The following is a 16104-nucleotide window of genomic DNA, read 5'->3' as shown; positions in this document are numbered from 1 at the left end:
CAGAGACAGAGGGACGATGTTTTGCTCGCTCGGATGCTTTCTCCAGTGAGAAACACAAAGAGACAAAATATAAAATAATGTATGTTCTTTTATTTTTTTTCTTAGTAAAGTTTTTGGGGAAGCCTGGCTTCCATTGGAATCCATGAATACATGCCACTGCTGCTGAAAACCCTCCCACTTGCTGGCCAATATAATTTTTGTCAAATTATTTGCAGCCTGGACTCATAGACTAGAGTAAATGTAAATGCTAGATACTGAAATTAGTATGATATGTTATGTTGGTATGGTTACATAAGAGAGATGGTTACTCAAGGCAAAAAAACGAAAGTACTTTTAAGTTACTTTGCAACTACTTAGCCTGTTAGCTAACCTTAACCCTTTTAGCTAACCCTTCCCCTGATTTTAACCTAACTCCTAAAGACTTAACACTAACCTTAACCCCTAGCCTAGTTAACGTTAGCCACCTAGCTAGAATTTGTAACATATCATACTTTTTGCATATTCATAACATATTTTGCAAATTTGTAACATATTGTAATGAAACAGCAGGGAGCAGGTCTCGAACCCTCGACTTTCGAGCCCGAGGTCCGGGACACGCTATCGACTGTGCCGCAAAAGCATGCTCGTGCGGCAGAGTCGATTTCCGCGCTTATAAACCCAGGGTCGTTACACTATTATACGAATTGTAATTCATAACATATCATATGAAATGGCTGATGGACTTCCACAAATGAATACATACCATACGAAACGTAACATATCACATTAAATTAAGTGTCTCGGATGTATGCAGAGAATAATAGGAAATGCTTGTAGACCAGGTTGATTTTCGGGTAAGGAAAATATGTATGAATGATAAAAACAGGTTTGGATAGCCTTCACTCTTGAAATATGTTGATGAATTAAGAATACAGTGTCACGCCCTGATCTGTTTCACCTGTCCCTGTGATTGTCTCCACCCCCTCCAGGTGTCGCTTATTTTCCCCAGTATATTTACCCCTGTGTCGGTTCGTCTTGTATGTTTTCCAACAGTTTTCCCCTTTCTCCTGCTTTTTGCTTTTCTCCTTTTTTGTGGCAAGGCATTTCAACCCTGCCACAAAAGGACCAGCTGACATCATGTCGGTGATTCTCTCATTAACACAGGTGTGAGTGTTGACGAGGACAAGGCTGGAGATCACTCTATCATCATGATTGAGTTCGAATAACAGACTGGAAGCTTCAAAATGAGGGTGCTGCTTGGAATCATTGTTCTTCCTCTGTCATCCATGGTTACCGGCATCGAAACACGTGCCGTCATCATTGCTTTGAACAAAAAGGGCTTCACAGGCAAGGATATTGCTGCCAGTAAGATTGCACCTAAATCAACCATTCATCGAATCATCAAGAACTTCAAGGAAAGCGGTTCAAACGTTGTCTCCTAAAGTTGATTCAGCTGCAGGATTGGGGCACCACCAGTACAGAGCTCAGGAATGGCAGCAGGCAGGTGAGTGCATCTGCACGCACAGTGAAGCGAAGACTTTTGGAGGATGGCCTGGTGTCAAGAAGGGCAGCAAAGAAGTCACTTCTCTCCAGGAATAACATCAGGGACAGACTGATATTCTGCAAAAGGTGCAGGGATTGGACTGCTGAGGACTGGGGTAAAGTCGTTTTCTCTGATGAATCCCCTTTCCGATTGTTTGGGGCATCCGGAAAAAAGCTTGTCCGGAGAAGACAGGGTGAGCGCTACCATCAGTCCTGTGTCATGCCAACAGTAAAGCATCCTGAGACCGTTCATGTGTGGGGTTGCTTCTCAGCCAAGGGAGTGGGCTCACTCACAATTTTGCCTAAGAACACAGCCATGAATAAAGAATGGTACCAACACATCCTTCGAGAGCAACTTCTCCCAACCATCCAGGAACAGTTTGGTGACGAACAATGCATTTTCCAGCATGATGGAGCACCTTGCCATAAGGCAAAAGTGATAACTAAGTGGCTCGGGGAACAAAACATCGATATTTTGGGTCCATGGCCAGGAAACTCCCCAGACCTTAATCCCATTGAGAACTTGTGGTCAATCCCCAAGAGGCAGGTGGACAAACAAAACCCCACAAATTCAGACAAACTCCAAGCATTGACTATGCAAGAATGAGCTGCCATCAGTCAGGATGTGGCCCAGAATTAATTGACACCATGCCAGGGCGGCTTGCAGAGGTTTTGAAAAAAAAAGGGTCAACATTGCAAATATTGACTCTTTGCATCAACTTCATGTAATTGTCAATAAAAGCTTTTGACACTTAAAGCAATGCTTGTAATTATACTTCAGTGTTCTATAGTAACATCTGACAAAAATATCTAAATACACTGAAGCAGCAAACTTTGAAAATTAATATATGTAATTCTCAAAACCTTTGGCTACGACTGTACATGTACAAATTACCTTGACTAACCAATAGCACCGCACAACTCGGTACCGGTGCCCCCTGTACATAGCCTTTCTACAATTTATCTTCTTAAAATGTGATTTTAAACCTAACCAAAACTTTAACCCTAATCTCAACCACACTGCTTAATTTATGCCTAAAGGACAAAAATATAATTTTGGTTTTCATACATTTTTAGGATATAATTTTGACTTTGTGGCTGTGCTATCTAGTGGAAACAGAGTAAAACCTCTCGTTTTATTTTTCTCGCTTGGCCTCTTCCTGTTTGGGAGCCTTCTTTTATTTACGTCATTGTTATGCGACTACTGGCTTTAAGCTAGCGAAAACGTTAGCTAAATGGTCGAAAATACTACCTTCTATTGGTAAATAATATATTATACACATAACTTTATTTGCCATATGAGCGGCGTTATCCATCTTTGTTAGAAAGATGTTGATAGGTTTGCATTTGGTAGAAAACTGTGACGTGCAAGCTAGCTACCTTGCTAGGCTATAGCTAACGTTAGCGAACTAGCATTCAGTGAAACTTAAAAGGTTAAACGTTTCCTTAGTTTTTACCAATTGGTGTTTCTGATGTATTCGATCTCTAATAATTGCATGTTAGTTAAATACTTATTAAATAGTTGGTTTACGAGCACGTGCGCGACAAAGCTGCACTCCACCTTTGCAAGTCTACCAATCAATCACTCATTGGCTCTTATTATTGGACGTTGCAAAAAGAAAGTGTTTATTATTAGTCCTGTTACTGTTGCAGAATGAGTTAGGCAATGACCAGTGGTGGAAAAAGTATCCAATTGTCATACGTGAGTAAAAGTAAAGATACGTTAACAGAAAATGACAAGTAAAAGTCACCCAGTAAAATACTACTAGAGTGAAAGTATCAAAAGTAAATGTAATTACTAAAATATACTTTAAGTATCAAAAGTGTGAATAATTTAAAATTCCTTATATTAAGCAAACCAGGTGGCACAATTTTCTTGTTTTCAAAATTAAATTAAGTGTTTTGTGAGTCTGCCAGATCAGAGGCAGTAGGGATGACCAGCGTTGTTCTCATGTGAATTTGACCATTTTATGTCTCGCTAAGCATTCAGAATGTAAGAAGTACTTTTGGGTGTCAGGGAAAATGTATGAAGGAAAAATTATCTTATTTTGGAATGTAGTGAAGTTAAAGTAAAAGTTGTCAAAAATGTAAATAGTGAAGTACATATTTCCCCCAAAACTACTTAAATATCCCCCCCCTTGTATCTTCTCATAGTTGGGCTCTAGGCTGTGAGTGACACTGCCAGGGAGGGATGAGGATACGGCTGCAGGGCTTAGGCCATGCTGCCGGCCTCCTCACCGAGCTCAATCACTGCCGTCTCTCCCGCCTCTTCTGTGATGTCATCCTCCAGGTGGGGAGCCGCTCCTTCACAGTGCACCGTGCGGTGCTCGCTTGCGCTGGGACACACTTCCGTAGCCTGTTCTCAGGTAGGGGGAAACAGTTTGGAACCTCTGGAACCGGAGCTACGACAACGTACTCTCTGGACTTTGTGTCCCCGGCCAACTTTGAGAAGGTGCTGACGTTCATCTACACCGGAGAAATCTTCACAGACCTGATAGATGTAGGGGTGCTGTATGAGCTGGCAGAGAGACTGGGGGTGAGAGAGCTGGTGAGAGCCTGTCACACTACCTTCCCTGACCTGCAGCAGCTGGGCTCAGGGTCTGCAGACTGTGTGGCGGATGGAGACCTGGACTCTGACATGGTTGCTGCTGCAGCTGGATCATCAATGTGTTTGTCGTCTGCAGCATCTTGTTCCTCTCTGTCGTCATCTGCTGGTCCCTCGGCTGCTCCTACCCCGGCGTCAGCACCATCACCTCTCCCCCAGGGCAGCAGGGTGGCCAGGCTGGGCCGGAGTGTTGGACACACAGTCACTCTGTCCCTGCCTCTCAAAGTAGAGGATGAGCAGTCTCACCTGGGCTATGGACAGATGGCCGAAGACAAACAGATACAGCTGGCTGGAGATCAGCAGTGTTCAGTAGGTAGTCTCTCCACTGTAGCTGTTGGGGTCACCCCAGGACTTCTCTTTCCCTTGCAGCTGAAGACTGAGGAGGGCGTGGAGGTGGTGATGGGAGACAGGGTTGGTAACAGTGAAGAGGAACAGATGGTAGCTAGTGGGAGTAGAGCTGGTTCTCCAACTCCATGTGTGTCTGACGCCTGCTCCTTCCCTGACTCGTCAGCCCAGCTGGGAAGGGTGGTCTGTGGGGTAGAGGCTCCCTGCGCCCCCTCCTCCTTTAGAGACCCCCTGGACAGTCTGCAGTTAGGGAGGGTGGGTGGGCTTAACTCTGGCCACACAGGGGTGACAGGGGTCATCTTCGAAGGGGAGGAGAATGAAGAAGATAATGAGGAAGAGAGAGAGCAGCTGCAGGGAGACGAAGAAGTCACTGACGGAGGAGAGGACCAGTGGAGACCCCTGGCTGAAGATGTCATTGAGCTGAGCGATGATGAGAATTACATGGAGGAGGAAGAAGATGAGGAGGAGGACGATGAAGATGAGGACTTTGTGTGTGTGGAGAATGGAGCAGTGGTTGGCAGAGAGGGAGTGGACCCTGGCCAGTTGTCGGGTATGGTGGCGTGTAAAGCCTGTGGGATGGAACTGTTAACAGAGTCTGCTGCACTGGGGGCCCACGCGGAGACCCACCTCACTGAGACAGGGACCTGCAGGGTGTGTGGGGCATCTTTCCCCGGGGACCGCGGGGCCAGCATCACCCACGCCCTGTCCCATGTGGTGTTCTCCTGTGACATGTGTCATCGCCAGTTCTGCAGCCAGGCCAAGCTGGTACGCCACAGACGCCAGGCGGCTGCTCGGTACACCCTCCCCAGTCAGCTCCACACCGCCACCCAGGGGCACAATGGGGAGCTGCAGTGTGCCGTCTGTAACAAAACCCTCACCAAGGATTTCCAGGTCAGTGTGGTTTGATTTGCTTCATTTTTCCTGGGTGATTTGGCACGTGTTTTGGCTAATGGCAATGGTGAAATATAGACTGAAATCGCTCAAACAAATTCACTGAACTCAAGAGTACACCTATTGCATTGTAGTGGCTAAGACACCTGAAGATGTGTGTTGTCCCTCCTTGTATTGTTGACATATCGTATTGTCTCTCTCCTGCAACCAGGTCATCAGGGATCACCTGCTGAGTCACGTGTCTATCCAGTCACTGAGCTGTGGTGTGTGCCTGTTACCCCAGCCCTCCCTGTGTGCCCTGCTGTGGCACGCCCTCACCCACCTCTCCCTGCCAGTCTACTCCTGCCCCCTCTGTGCCTGCGGCTTCCTGGATCGCCCTCTGCTGGACAGACACATGGCCCTGCATGCCGAGGAGGCAGAAACTGACAGAGAGGCCATGAGGGTTCATAAAGCAGCCGGGGCAGAGGGAGAGGAGGAGCTTCGTTGCTTCTTATGCCCACAGACCTTCCGCTCTGGCACAGCCTTCCAGTACCACCTGAGTTTTCACACCAATGAGACCCAGCCCCAGGGACAGGGCAGTCAGGGGTGGACAGGGAAACGTAAGGCTGACCAGCTGGAGTACTCCTGCTCCTCCTCCTCACCCCTGGAGGCTGGCAGCCTGGGGAAGCTTGGCAACATGGACTTAGACATGGGGATGGGCTCCTTCCGCCTCTCAGACAAGCTGCTTCAGGGGGCCTTGGCATCTGGCTTCTCCGCAGGCCTCCTGTCCAATGGGAACTCCTCTAGCATGGGTGGGTCGGGCATGGGCGCCGCTACTCCCCGGGAGAAATGGTACCGCTGTCGCTTCTGCGGCAAACGCTTCGCCCACTCGGGCGAGTTCACCTACCACCTGCGCATTCACACTGGGGAGAAGCCGTACCAGTGCAAGGTGTGCCTGAGGTTCTTCCGAGGCCGCTCCACCATGATCTGCCACCTGAAGACCCACGCCGGGGCGCTCATGTACCGCTGCACTGTCTGCGGCCTGTATTTCTCCACGCTCAAGCTGGTGTCCTCCCACATGGAGATCCACAAGGACCACCTGCCTCCAGACTTCAACATAGAGCAGACCTTCATGTACAATGACCACTCCAAAGAACCCCTCCCCGACCTGGACACCTGATCAGCTACTCCTCTGGTGTCCTTCTGCCTTCATCTCGCTTTCACTTTTATTTCCCACGTCTTTTTTTGTCTTTGAGCTGGTCTGTCATGCTCCTTCTCTCTCTCTTTCTCTCTCTCTTTCTCTCTGGTTGTGAGCCTTATATATATACTTGTAGAATGCATTTAACTTGTTTTATGTCTGTGTTTGAGATGGTGTTTTGGATGGAAGAGACCTGTTTTGTAGCATAGCGTAAAGGACATCTTCCTTGGAAGTAGTTTAGCCACTTGATGGCAGTGTATGCACTGTTGTCTATGGAAGGACTTATTACCGTTTACTGTTTGCAAGCTGTCTTCAAGTCAGTTGGCTTTTCCTAAATTGCAGTCAAACATTTTCCTAAGTGTACTATTACTCTGCTTTACAAAAAGTGTTGTTTTTCTGTCAGTTAAGCACCATGTATTCATTTATATATGAAACACATGATGGACTGTCTGTGTCTGTCTGAGTGAAACACCATATTTACCACTGTGCACCAAGCATTAAAGGCCCAGTGCAGTCAAAAACGTGATTTCCCTGTGTTTTATATATATTTCCACATCATGTGGTTGGAATAATACTGTGAAATTGGGACAATTATGGTTGTGAAAAGACGACCTGAAATTCCAGCCTGTTTTAGTGGGATGGAGTTTTTGCCTGCCTGGTGACATCACCAGACGGTAAATGACTTAATAGACCAATAAGAAAAAGTTCCAAACCTCTCTGCCAATTACTGCTACTTTTCAGTGTTCCCCTCAGACAGTCCTAGCAAAGTTATTGCTTGCGAAATTGTTCTTTGCTAAGAAGCTATTTTAGTTTATTTTTTTACCATTTTAATTGAAAAGAATCACAGTAAGTTACTTCATTGTTACCCAGAAATGATTTGATATTGAGATAAAAAACCAGCTGCATTGGACCAGTAAGTGTACCTGACCAGTCATACTGTACTTTGCAACCAATGAATGTGGCCTTAATGTATCAGCTCCCTTGGAAACCATTTAGGTATGTTTTCCTCAAAGCATTTTACTGCTTTAGTGATAGACTATTTATAATGCAAACATGATACTGTGGTTCATGTAGACTGTATGTATTAGTGATCAGATGATATGAACAAAACAAACATGATACTGTGGTTCATGTAGACTGTATGTATTAGTGATCAGATGATATGAACAAAACAAACATGATACTGTGGTTCATGTAGACTGTATGTATTAGTGATCAGATGATATGAACTAAACAAACGGTGGCTTCCAGCATTTCAAAAGCACCACATTATGCTCTGTAGACTTGCATACTTTGGATTTGATGTTTAAACGTAACTCGTGTTTGTGTTCTATTTGGTGTCTTACCTCATTATGAAACGTTTTATTCGATTAATGCTGTTTTTTAATTGTAATTTGTATGTACTTTTTTAGTGCAAACTATGGACGTTTTCACAAAAATATAAATGCAACATGTAAAGTATTGGTCCCATGAAATAAAAGTTCCCAGAAATGTTCCATACTCACAAAAATCTTATTTCTCTCAGATTTTGTGCAAATTTGTTTACATCTGTGTTGGTGAGCATTTCTCTTTTGCCAAGATCATCTGTCCAACTGACAGGTGTGGCATATCAAGAAGCTGATTAAACAGCATGATCATTACACAGCTGCACCTTGTTGCGGACAATAAAAGGCCACTCTAAAATGTGCATTTTTGTCACACAACACAATGCCACAGATGTATCAAGTTTTGAGGGAGAGTGCAATTGGCATGCTGACTGCAGGAATGTCCAGTAGAGCTGTTGCCATAGAATTTAATGTTCATTTCGCTACCATAAACTGCCTCCAACATCGTTTTAGAGAATTTGGCAGTACGTCCAATCGGCCACAGAACCGCAGACTACGTGTAACTAGGCCAACCCAGAATCTCCACATCTGGCATCTGACCAGCCACCCGGACAGCTGATGGAACTGTGGGTTTGCACAACCAAACAATTTCTGCACAAACTGTCAGAAACTGTCTCAGGGAAGCTCATCTGCGTGCTCGTCATCCTCACCAGGGTCTTGACCTGACTGCAGTTTGGCGTCGTAACCGACTTCAGTGGACAAATGCTCATCTTCGCAGAGTGCCCCATGGTGGCGGTGGGCTTATGGTATGTGCAGGCAGGCATAAGCTACGGATAACGAACACAATTGCATTTTATCATTGGCATTTTGAATGCACAGAGATACCGTAATGAGATCCTGAGGCCCATTGTCATGCCATTCATCCGCCGCCATCACCTCATGTTTCAGCATGCTCATTTACATGTCACCCATTGAGCACGTTTGGGATGCTCTGGATTGATGTGTACAACAGCGTGTTCCAGTTCCCGCCAATATCCAGCAACTTCGCACAGCCATTTAAGAGTGGGACAACATTCCACAGGCCACAAATGATAGCCTGATCAACAATTTTTTTAAACTTAAAAAAAACTTTTTTTTAAAGGTATCTATGACCAACAGACTCATGTCTGTATTCCCAGTCATGTGAAATCCATAGATTAGGGCCTAATGAATTTATTTAATTTGACTGATTTCCTTATATGAACTGTAACTCGGTCAAATCTTTGACATTGTTGTATATAGCATTTATATTTGTGTTCAGTGTCGTTTTTTGTTCTGTAAAGAATAAAGTAAACAAATGTTTTGAGAATCCCGTTATCTTGTAACTTTTAGACCTAGGCTTGATTCTTCATTGCATTTAATATGTTATGATGTCCACTGCCACAGAATACTACCTTCGTCATCACATTTTAATGATGCAACTGCAGTTATGCACAATTGAAAGCGTTTATCTAGTTCCTGCCTCAGGGATAGGTGACCTTTGAAACTGGAACCCTGTTCTGCTCTAGGTAGGCTGCTTCCTCCCATTGTGCCATATGCGGAGTGACACCTATGTCTTTCCTCCCTCCACTGATCATCATGTCAACATCATTAAACCAAGGGACATTTCCCTCTGGACTTCCCAGTGAAAGCAAACACAGGCCAGTATTCAACTAAAATAATTAGGATTTTGTGTATTTATTACCACACAATAAAAAGTTATTCCATTTGGGGTTAGTTTCCCAGACACAGATTAAGCCCAGTCCTGGACTAAAGAGCAAGCTCAGTGGAGAATCTCCTTTGGGATATCAGGATACCAACCCATATAGTAATACTATGAGATGTTCATAGTGTTGTCCCTATTGAGAAGTCATCAAAAGGACACGCTTTTGACTTTAATAATACACAATCATTCTGTTTGAAATACTTTTATTTGAATGTAACAGGTGGCGTCATTCAGCATCCAACACATTTACAAATTCAGTAGCTTTAAAAATATATAGTCAAATACAATCAGAACATTTAAATATGGATGTCACTGTGTGGAAATTAAGATGTGTCTATATGTTTGTGTAATCAAAATTGTTTAACATTTATCCATTACAGTTAAACATTTTTACAACGTTTCTTTTATGCTCAGTAGTTATAAGGATCAATCTTATCTGTGTTGCACAGAGGAAAATGTTTGTTTGCGAGGAAGCATTCCTCTTCACCCTGTGACGTAATGACTGCAATTCTGTCCTCCAGAAGTTCCTAGACATTGGTGCCATAAGTTCCTGTGGGAGTTTAAAGATGGAAAGAAATCTGTAAATGTTTCCTTCCTTCCTCTGTTTACAACATTGATGGGCTGAAAAACTGGATGATGAGAAAAATGGGAGACAGATTATGAGAGGGACACTGAGTGTTTGTCAGCCTATAATTTACATGACTATTGCTTAGTGACCAAGGCTGCATCCCTAATCTCCACACTTCTCCAAAAGTGCGCACTTGCACACTCCCTGTCTTGGATTTAACAATGATGGAAACTCCCTCCAGGCAATACTTACACTAATCAAATGCTTAAAAATCCATGACAGGGAGTGTGCAAGTGCAACCTTTGGAAGTGGGGTGGACAATCTGGACTCAAGTCATAAACAGCAAAGACTATTAGGAGGCTTTGTGTCTTGTGCCCTGTCTTTTAGCCTGTGAAAGCAGCACACGCTTCAGTAACAGTTCTGAAGTGATTTTTTTCCTTTCCTCCATTGTCCTTCAGTGATGATGGCTAGTTAAGTCTCAAAGTGACACTGTGATGCTTCCTTTTTCTATGAGGCAGCAACGTCAGAATGGCTGGTACTCATGTTGCTAAGCTTGCGTTCCTTCTTCCCTGTGCCTGGTCCTCCTGCTTTGGGGGCAGTTTCTTGGGGATTCAACCCTCCTGGGTCCTCCCTGGGTGTATAGTGAACCACAGCATTGATCAGGTTGTTGCGGAAGCTCTTGCTGAGAAAGTTGTAGAGGACTGGGTTGGCGATGCAATGGAAGAGGGACAGGCACTGGACCACACTGAAGGAGAAGTAGAGCACCTCCACTGTGTTGCAGCTGAACACGTGAGGGTCCAGATCATCCACCATTATCAGGAACATGACCATGTGGTACGGCAGCCAGCAGAGGACAAACACAAGGGAGTACACATGCACCAGCCACACATCCCGTCTTCCCTGCACATCTGGAGCGGAGCGCACCGCCCGAGCGATCAGCACGTTACAGGTGACGATGATGGAGACCGGGACCAGGAACTGGAAGATGAGGCAGAGGAAGGATATGGAGACGAACCACTCAATGTAGTCTGGCAGCATGTAGCAGCCGGGCTCGTCCCACTCCAGCAGGTCCACGTGGAAGTTCTCCAGCAGAGCCAGGAACAGGGAGAAGAACCACAGAGCACCACAGAGCAGCCAGCGGCGACGCCTGGCCACGGGGAAGCAGGCGGGAGATGAGGGCCTGGACAGGGACAGGTAGCGCTCCAGGGTCATGAAGGCCAGGAAGAAGGAGCTGCTGTAGAAGTTGACTGTGTAGATGAGGTGGGTGGCTTTACACAGGAAGCGGCCCCACAGCCACACCTTGTCCATGGTGACCTCCAGCATGAAGAAGGGCATCATCAGAACCACCATCAGGTCCGACAGGCTCACGTTGATGACACAGAACAAGACGCCGTTGGCCGAGTGTCGCCGGCGCCAGTTGACCCACACCACCAAGGTGTTCTCAGCCAGCCCCACCATGAACAGCAGCAGGTAGAGAAGGAACAGGGCGATCCGCCGATAGTCCTTATCCAGACTGATGGTGCACTCGTAGACGAACCACGGTGTGCCATTGAAGAAATTAAATGAGGAGTTGTGGAAGTCGTGTTCGTTCATGGTCTGTTGAATTGTTGAAAAGGAAATTGTTAGCTGTGTTAGGAGTTTAGTATTGGGCTAATCAGTAAATAGTCCAACGTTACATAACGTAAGCAGTGGAGGACATGGATTGTTCAAACATGGATTTCTGGCTTGTTTATGAGTTTGCTAATGTAGCCTACAAAGATGAGATGTGAGGAGCAATTTCTCGCCATAGAATTGTCATGAATCATTTTTAAATCTACAGTGCCTTCAGAGAGTATTCATACCCCTTGACTTATTAGACATTTTGTCGTGTTACAGCCTTAATTATCACCCGTCTACAAACAATATCCCATCATGACAAAGTGAAAACATGTTTTTAGAAATGTTTGCAAATTCTTTGAAAATGAAATACAGAATACACAGCTGTCTCAATACTTTGTAGAATGACCTTTGGCAGTGATTACAGCTGTGAGTCTTTCTGGGGATGTCTCTTTTCAAGAATCTTTTCAAAATTCTTTAAGCTCTGTCAAATTGATTATTGATCACTGCTAGACAACCATTTTCCTGTCTTTCCATAGATTTTCAAGTAGATTCAAGTCAAATCAAATCAAATGTTATTGGTCGCACACAGATATTTAGCAGATGTAGAGAAATACTAAAACTTTAAACACTCAGGAGCACTCACTGACTTCTTGGTAAGAAACTCCAGTGTAGATTTGTCCTTGTGTTTTAGGTTATTGTCCTGCTGAAAGGTGAATTAATCTCCCAGTGTCTGGTGGAAGGCAGACTGAACCAGGTTTTCCTCTAGGATTTTGTCTGCACTTAGCACCATTTTGTTTATTCTCTATCCCAGTTCTTAACAATCACAACTATTCTTGAACATATGGAGTGTGGCACTCAGTAATACGTTGTATTGGATTTGCCCAAAACATAACACTTTGTATTCAGGACAAAAAGTTAATTGCTTTGCCACATGTTTTGCAGTATTACTTTAGTGCCTTGTTAAAAACAGGATGCATGTTTTGGAATATTTTAATTCTGTACAAGCTTCCTTCTTTTCACTCTACAGTATCAATCAGGTTAGTATTGTGGAGTAACTACAAAGTTGTTGATCCATCCTCAGTTTTCTTCTACCACAGCTATGAAACTCTGCAACTGTTTTAAAGTCACCATTGGCCTCATGATGAAATCCCTGAGTGGTTTCCTTCCTCTCTGGAAACTGAGTTAGGAAGGTCGCCTGTGTCTTTGTAGTGAATTGGTGTATTGATACACCATCCAAAGTGTAATTAATAACTTCACCATGCTCAAAGGGATATTCAATGACAGCTTTTTTATTTGTTTATTTTATCTACCAATAGGTGCCCTTCTTGGAAAGGCATTGGAAAACCTCCCTGGTCTTTATGGTTAAATCTGTGTTTAAAATTCGCTGCTCAACTGAGGGATCTTACAGATAATTGTATGTGTGGGGTACAGCGATGAGGTAGTCATAAAAAAAAATCATGTTAAACACTATTACTGAACACATGCACCTTATTATGTCCATGCACCTTATTATGTGACTTGTTAAGCACGTGTATACTCCTGAATTTATTCCGGCTTGCCATCACAAAGGGGTTAAATACTTATTGACTCAAGATATTTCAGCTTTTCATTTTAAATGTATTTGTCAAATATTCCAAAAACATAATTCCACTTTGGCATTATGGGATCCTGTGTGTCTCAAATCTAAATATAATCCAACAAAATTTGGATAAAGTAAAGAGGTGAGAATACTTTTTGAAGGCACAGTACCTGAGAAAATATCAGACACTATGGTATGCATATACTATCTTCTGTTTTCCTCTTTAGTAATCGTAATAATATAGCAACAAAATGCATGAATAAATTACTTTGTGTATAGGGTAATGAGAGAATGAAATAATAAATATGAATAAATAATAAATATTAATATTCACAAATGAACATTTTTCATATATCACTCACAAGTCTCAACTCAAATCATTGCAAATTCTACTAGAGGTGAAGAACAGGAGGAAGCAATACAGTCATACATACAGTATCCTGATGTGCTGCGAAGCGGAGTGCTTGGCAATAGATGATGGGTGGTGAGGGAAGGTCCCTCAGGGCAGGCGGTTTTCTTGGTGTGCCTGCTTGGGAAGCTAGCTGTGGCTTGGAGGAGCAAGACGACCGTACTGGCTCTGGGGTCCTGGAGAATCTGTGCTTAGTTTAGGCAGACTAGATGAAGCCTTTTCCTCCCCTCATTCATCCCCCTGTCCTGTCCCCTCAGAGCCAGAGTTGACAGGACATCCTAAGAAATGGGGGTGGGACTTGGTGGTGCAGAGCAGGGCAGGAAAGCCTTGATGGCTGTGGGGCTGCCTATGTCCCAAATGGCACCCTTTTCCCCCATTTAGTGTAACATATTTTTTGCCCTGGTCAAAACTAGTGCACTAGATGGGGAGTAGGGTGCCACTGGGGTCAGTGTTACTGTGGCCCAGCACTCCTACCTGGCAGGCTACCTGCCACCCCAACACGTAACATTAGCACATAACTTTCTGAGAACCATGTGTTTCTTAGAGCTTGGTGAGAGTGTGGTTGTCCTATTGCACAGGGTTTCCCGATGTCGGTCCTGGTCCACGTTTATTTTTTGCCCTAGCACTAGACAGCTGATTCGAATAACTAACTCATCATCAAGCTTTGATTATTGGAATCGGCTGTGTAGTACTAGAGCAAAAACCAAAACGTGCACCCAGGGTGGGCCCCAGGACCGACTTTGGGAAACCCTGATTTTTGCATACAACCTTGGTGCAGGATACCCAGCGAGCACATATGTTTCTTAGGTGGGAATTTCAGTACTTCAGCATAACGCTTCCTACAGGTTTCCTCATGGTTCGATTTACAGTCATGTTCTCAGAACATTTAGAAAACATTCCATTCCCAAGTGGCGCAGCGGGCTAAGGCACTGCATCACAGTGCTTGAGCCGTCACTACAGCCCTGTGTTCTATCCCATGCTGTGTCACAGATGGCTGTGACCGGCAGACCCATAAGGTGGTGCATAATTGGCCCAGCGTCGTCCAGGTTAGGGGAGTGTTTGGCCGGACAGGATTTCCTTGTCCCATCGCGCTCTATCGACTCCTTGTGGCGGGCCGGGAGCCTGCAAGCTGACTTCCGGTAGCCAGTTGCACAGTGTTTCCTCCGACACATTGGTCCAGCTGGCTTCTGGGTTAAGCGAGCAGTGTGTCAAGAAGCAGAGCAGCTTGGCAGGGTTGTGTTCGGAGGACACATGGCTCTCGACCTTTGCCTCTCCCGAGTCCGTACGGAAGTTGCAGCGATGAGACAAGACTGTAACTACCAATTATATCACGAAGAACAGAGGAAGGCCCCAATACTTGTTTAGACTCCAGTCACCCAAGTCATAGACCTTTCTCTCTGCTACCTCACAACAAACAGCACCAGAGCACCAAGTCTAGGTCAAAAAGGCTCCTTAACAGCTTCTACCGCCAAGCCATAAGACTGCCGAACAATTAATCAAATGCCCCCCCTCCACCCCTCTGTTTTTACACTGCTGCTAATCAGTGTTTATTATCTATGCATAGTCACCCCTACTTACATAGTTTACCCCTACTTACATGTACAAATCACCTTGACTAACCTGTACCCCTGGTTGACTCGGTAACGGTATCCCCTGTATATAGCCTCGTCATTGTTAATTTATTGTGTTACTTTTTATTTTTTACTTTTGTTTATTTTGTAAATATTTTCTTAACTCTATTTCTTTTACTGCATTGTTGGTTAAGTGCTTGTAAGTAAGCATTTCACTGTAAGGTCTACACCAGTTGTACTAGGCGCAAGTGACAAATACAATTTGATTTGAAATTGGGGAGAAAAAGGGGTAAAAGTAAAATTTCTTCCATAGTCCTCCATCTTGTTAATTGTGTTCAGTAATTCACTAATTGGCCACACCTATTTGGCCAACACACCTGAACACACTTAAAAAGATAGAGGATAGAGATTGTTTTGTTGACAACGGAATGTATGCAATCGCGGATTACAAAGGGAAAACCAGCCACGTCGCGGACACTGACATCTTGCTCCCAGACAAGCAAAACATCTTCTTCTTCATGGTTGAATTGCTGCAAAGAAAACACTACTAAAAGACACCAATCAGAAGAATAGACTTGCTTGGGCCAAGAAACATGAGCAATAGACATTAGACTGGTGGAAATGTATCCTTTGGTCTGGAGTCCAAATTGGAGATTTTTGGTTCCAACCGCCGTGTCTTTGTGAGATGCGGTGTGGGTGAACGGATGATCTCTGCATGTGTATTTCCCACCGTAAAGCATGGAGGAGGAGGTGTTATGGTGTGGGGGTGA

The 16104-nt window shown here is 44.5% G+C and overlaps 2 protein-coding genes across 2 annotated transcripts; one reads left to right on the top strand and one right to left on the bottom strand.

The window, feature by feature from the left end:
• The first annotated feature begins 2680 nt into the window (after positions 1–2680).
• On the top strand, positions 2681–8039 carry LOC112221515 (zinc finger and BTB domain-containing protein 39). Its single transcript, XM_042304363.1, has 3 exons — positions 2681–3223; positions 3676–5362; positions 5574–8039. Exons 2-3 carry the CDS (start codon positions 3713–3715, stop codon positions 6519–6521), a joined length of 2598 nt encoding a protein of 865 aa, XP_042160297.1. The 5' UTR covers positions 2681–3223; positions 3676–3712; the 3' UTR covers positions 6522–8039.
• Positions 8040–9794: 1755 nt separating this feature from the next.
• gpr182 (G protein-coupled receptor 182) lies at positions 9795–14015 on the bottom strand. Its single transcript, XM_024384021.2, has 2 exons — positions 13789–14015; positions 9795–11772 (listed from the first exon to the last, which is right to left on the bottom strand). Exon 2 carries the CDS (start codon positions 11767–11769, stop codon positions 10684–10686), a length of 1086 nt encoding a protein of 361 aa, XP_024239789.1. The 5' UTR covers positions 11770–11772; positions 13789–14015; the 3' UTR covers positions 9795–10683.
• Between the last annotated feature and the right edge of the window lie 2089 nt (positions 14016–16104).

The sequence above is a fragment of the Oncorhynchus tshawytscha genome, linkage group LG22, assembly GCF_018296145.1.
Source record: "Oncorhynchus tshawytscha isolate Ot180627B linkage group LG22, Otsh_v2.0, whole genome shotgun sequence".
Classification (NCBI taxonomy): Eukaryota; Metazoa; Chordata; class Actinopteri; order Salmoniformes; family Salmonidae; genus Oncorhynchus; species Oncorhynchus tshawytscha.
The sequence above is the reverse complement of the archived record's forward strand: the minus strand, read 5'-3'. Positions and strand labels throughout refer to the sequence as shown.

What these genes read in the sequence shown, in the direction of transcription:
- LOC112221515 (XM_042304363.1), top strand. Translation starts at nt 3,713, where the DNA reads ATGAGGATACGGCTGCAGGGCTTAGGCCATGCTGCCGGCCTCCTCACC. An exon ending in CCCTCACCAAGGATTTCCAG is followed by an intron (nt 5,363 to 5,573) that starts GTCAGTGTGGTT and finishes TCCTGCAACCAG; the next exon opens with GTCATCAGGGATCACCTGCT.
- gpr182 (XM_024384021.2), bottom strand. Translation starts at nt 11,769, where the DNA reads ATGAACGAACACGACTTCCACAACTCCTCATTTAATTTCTTCAATGGC.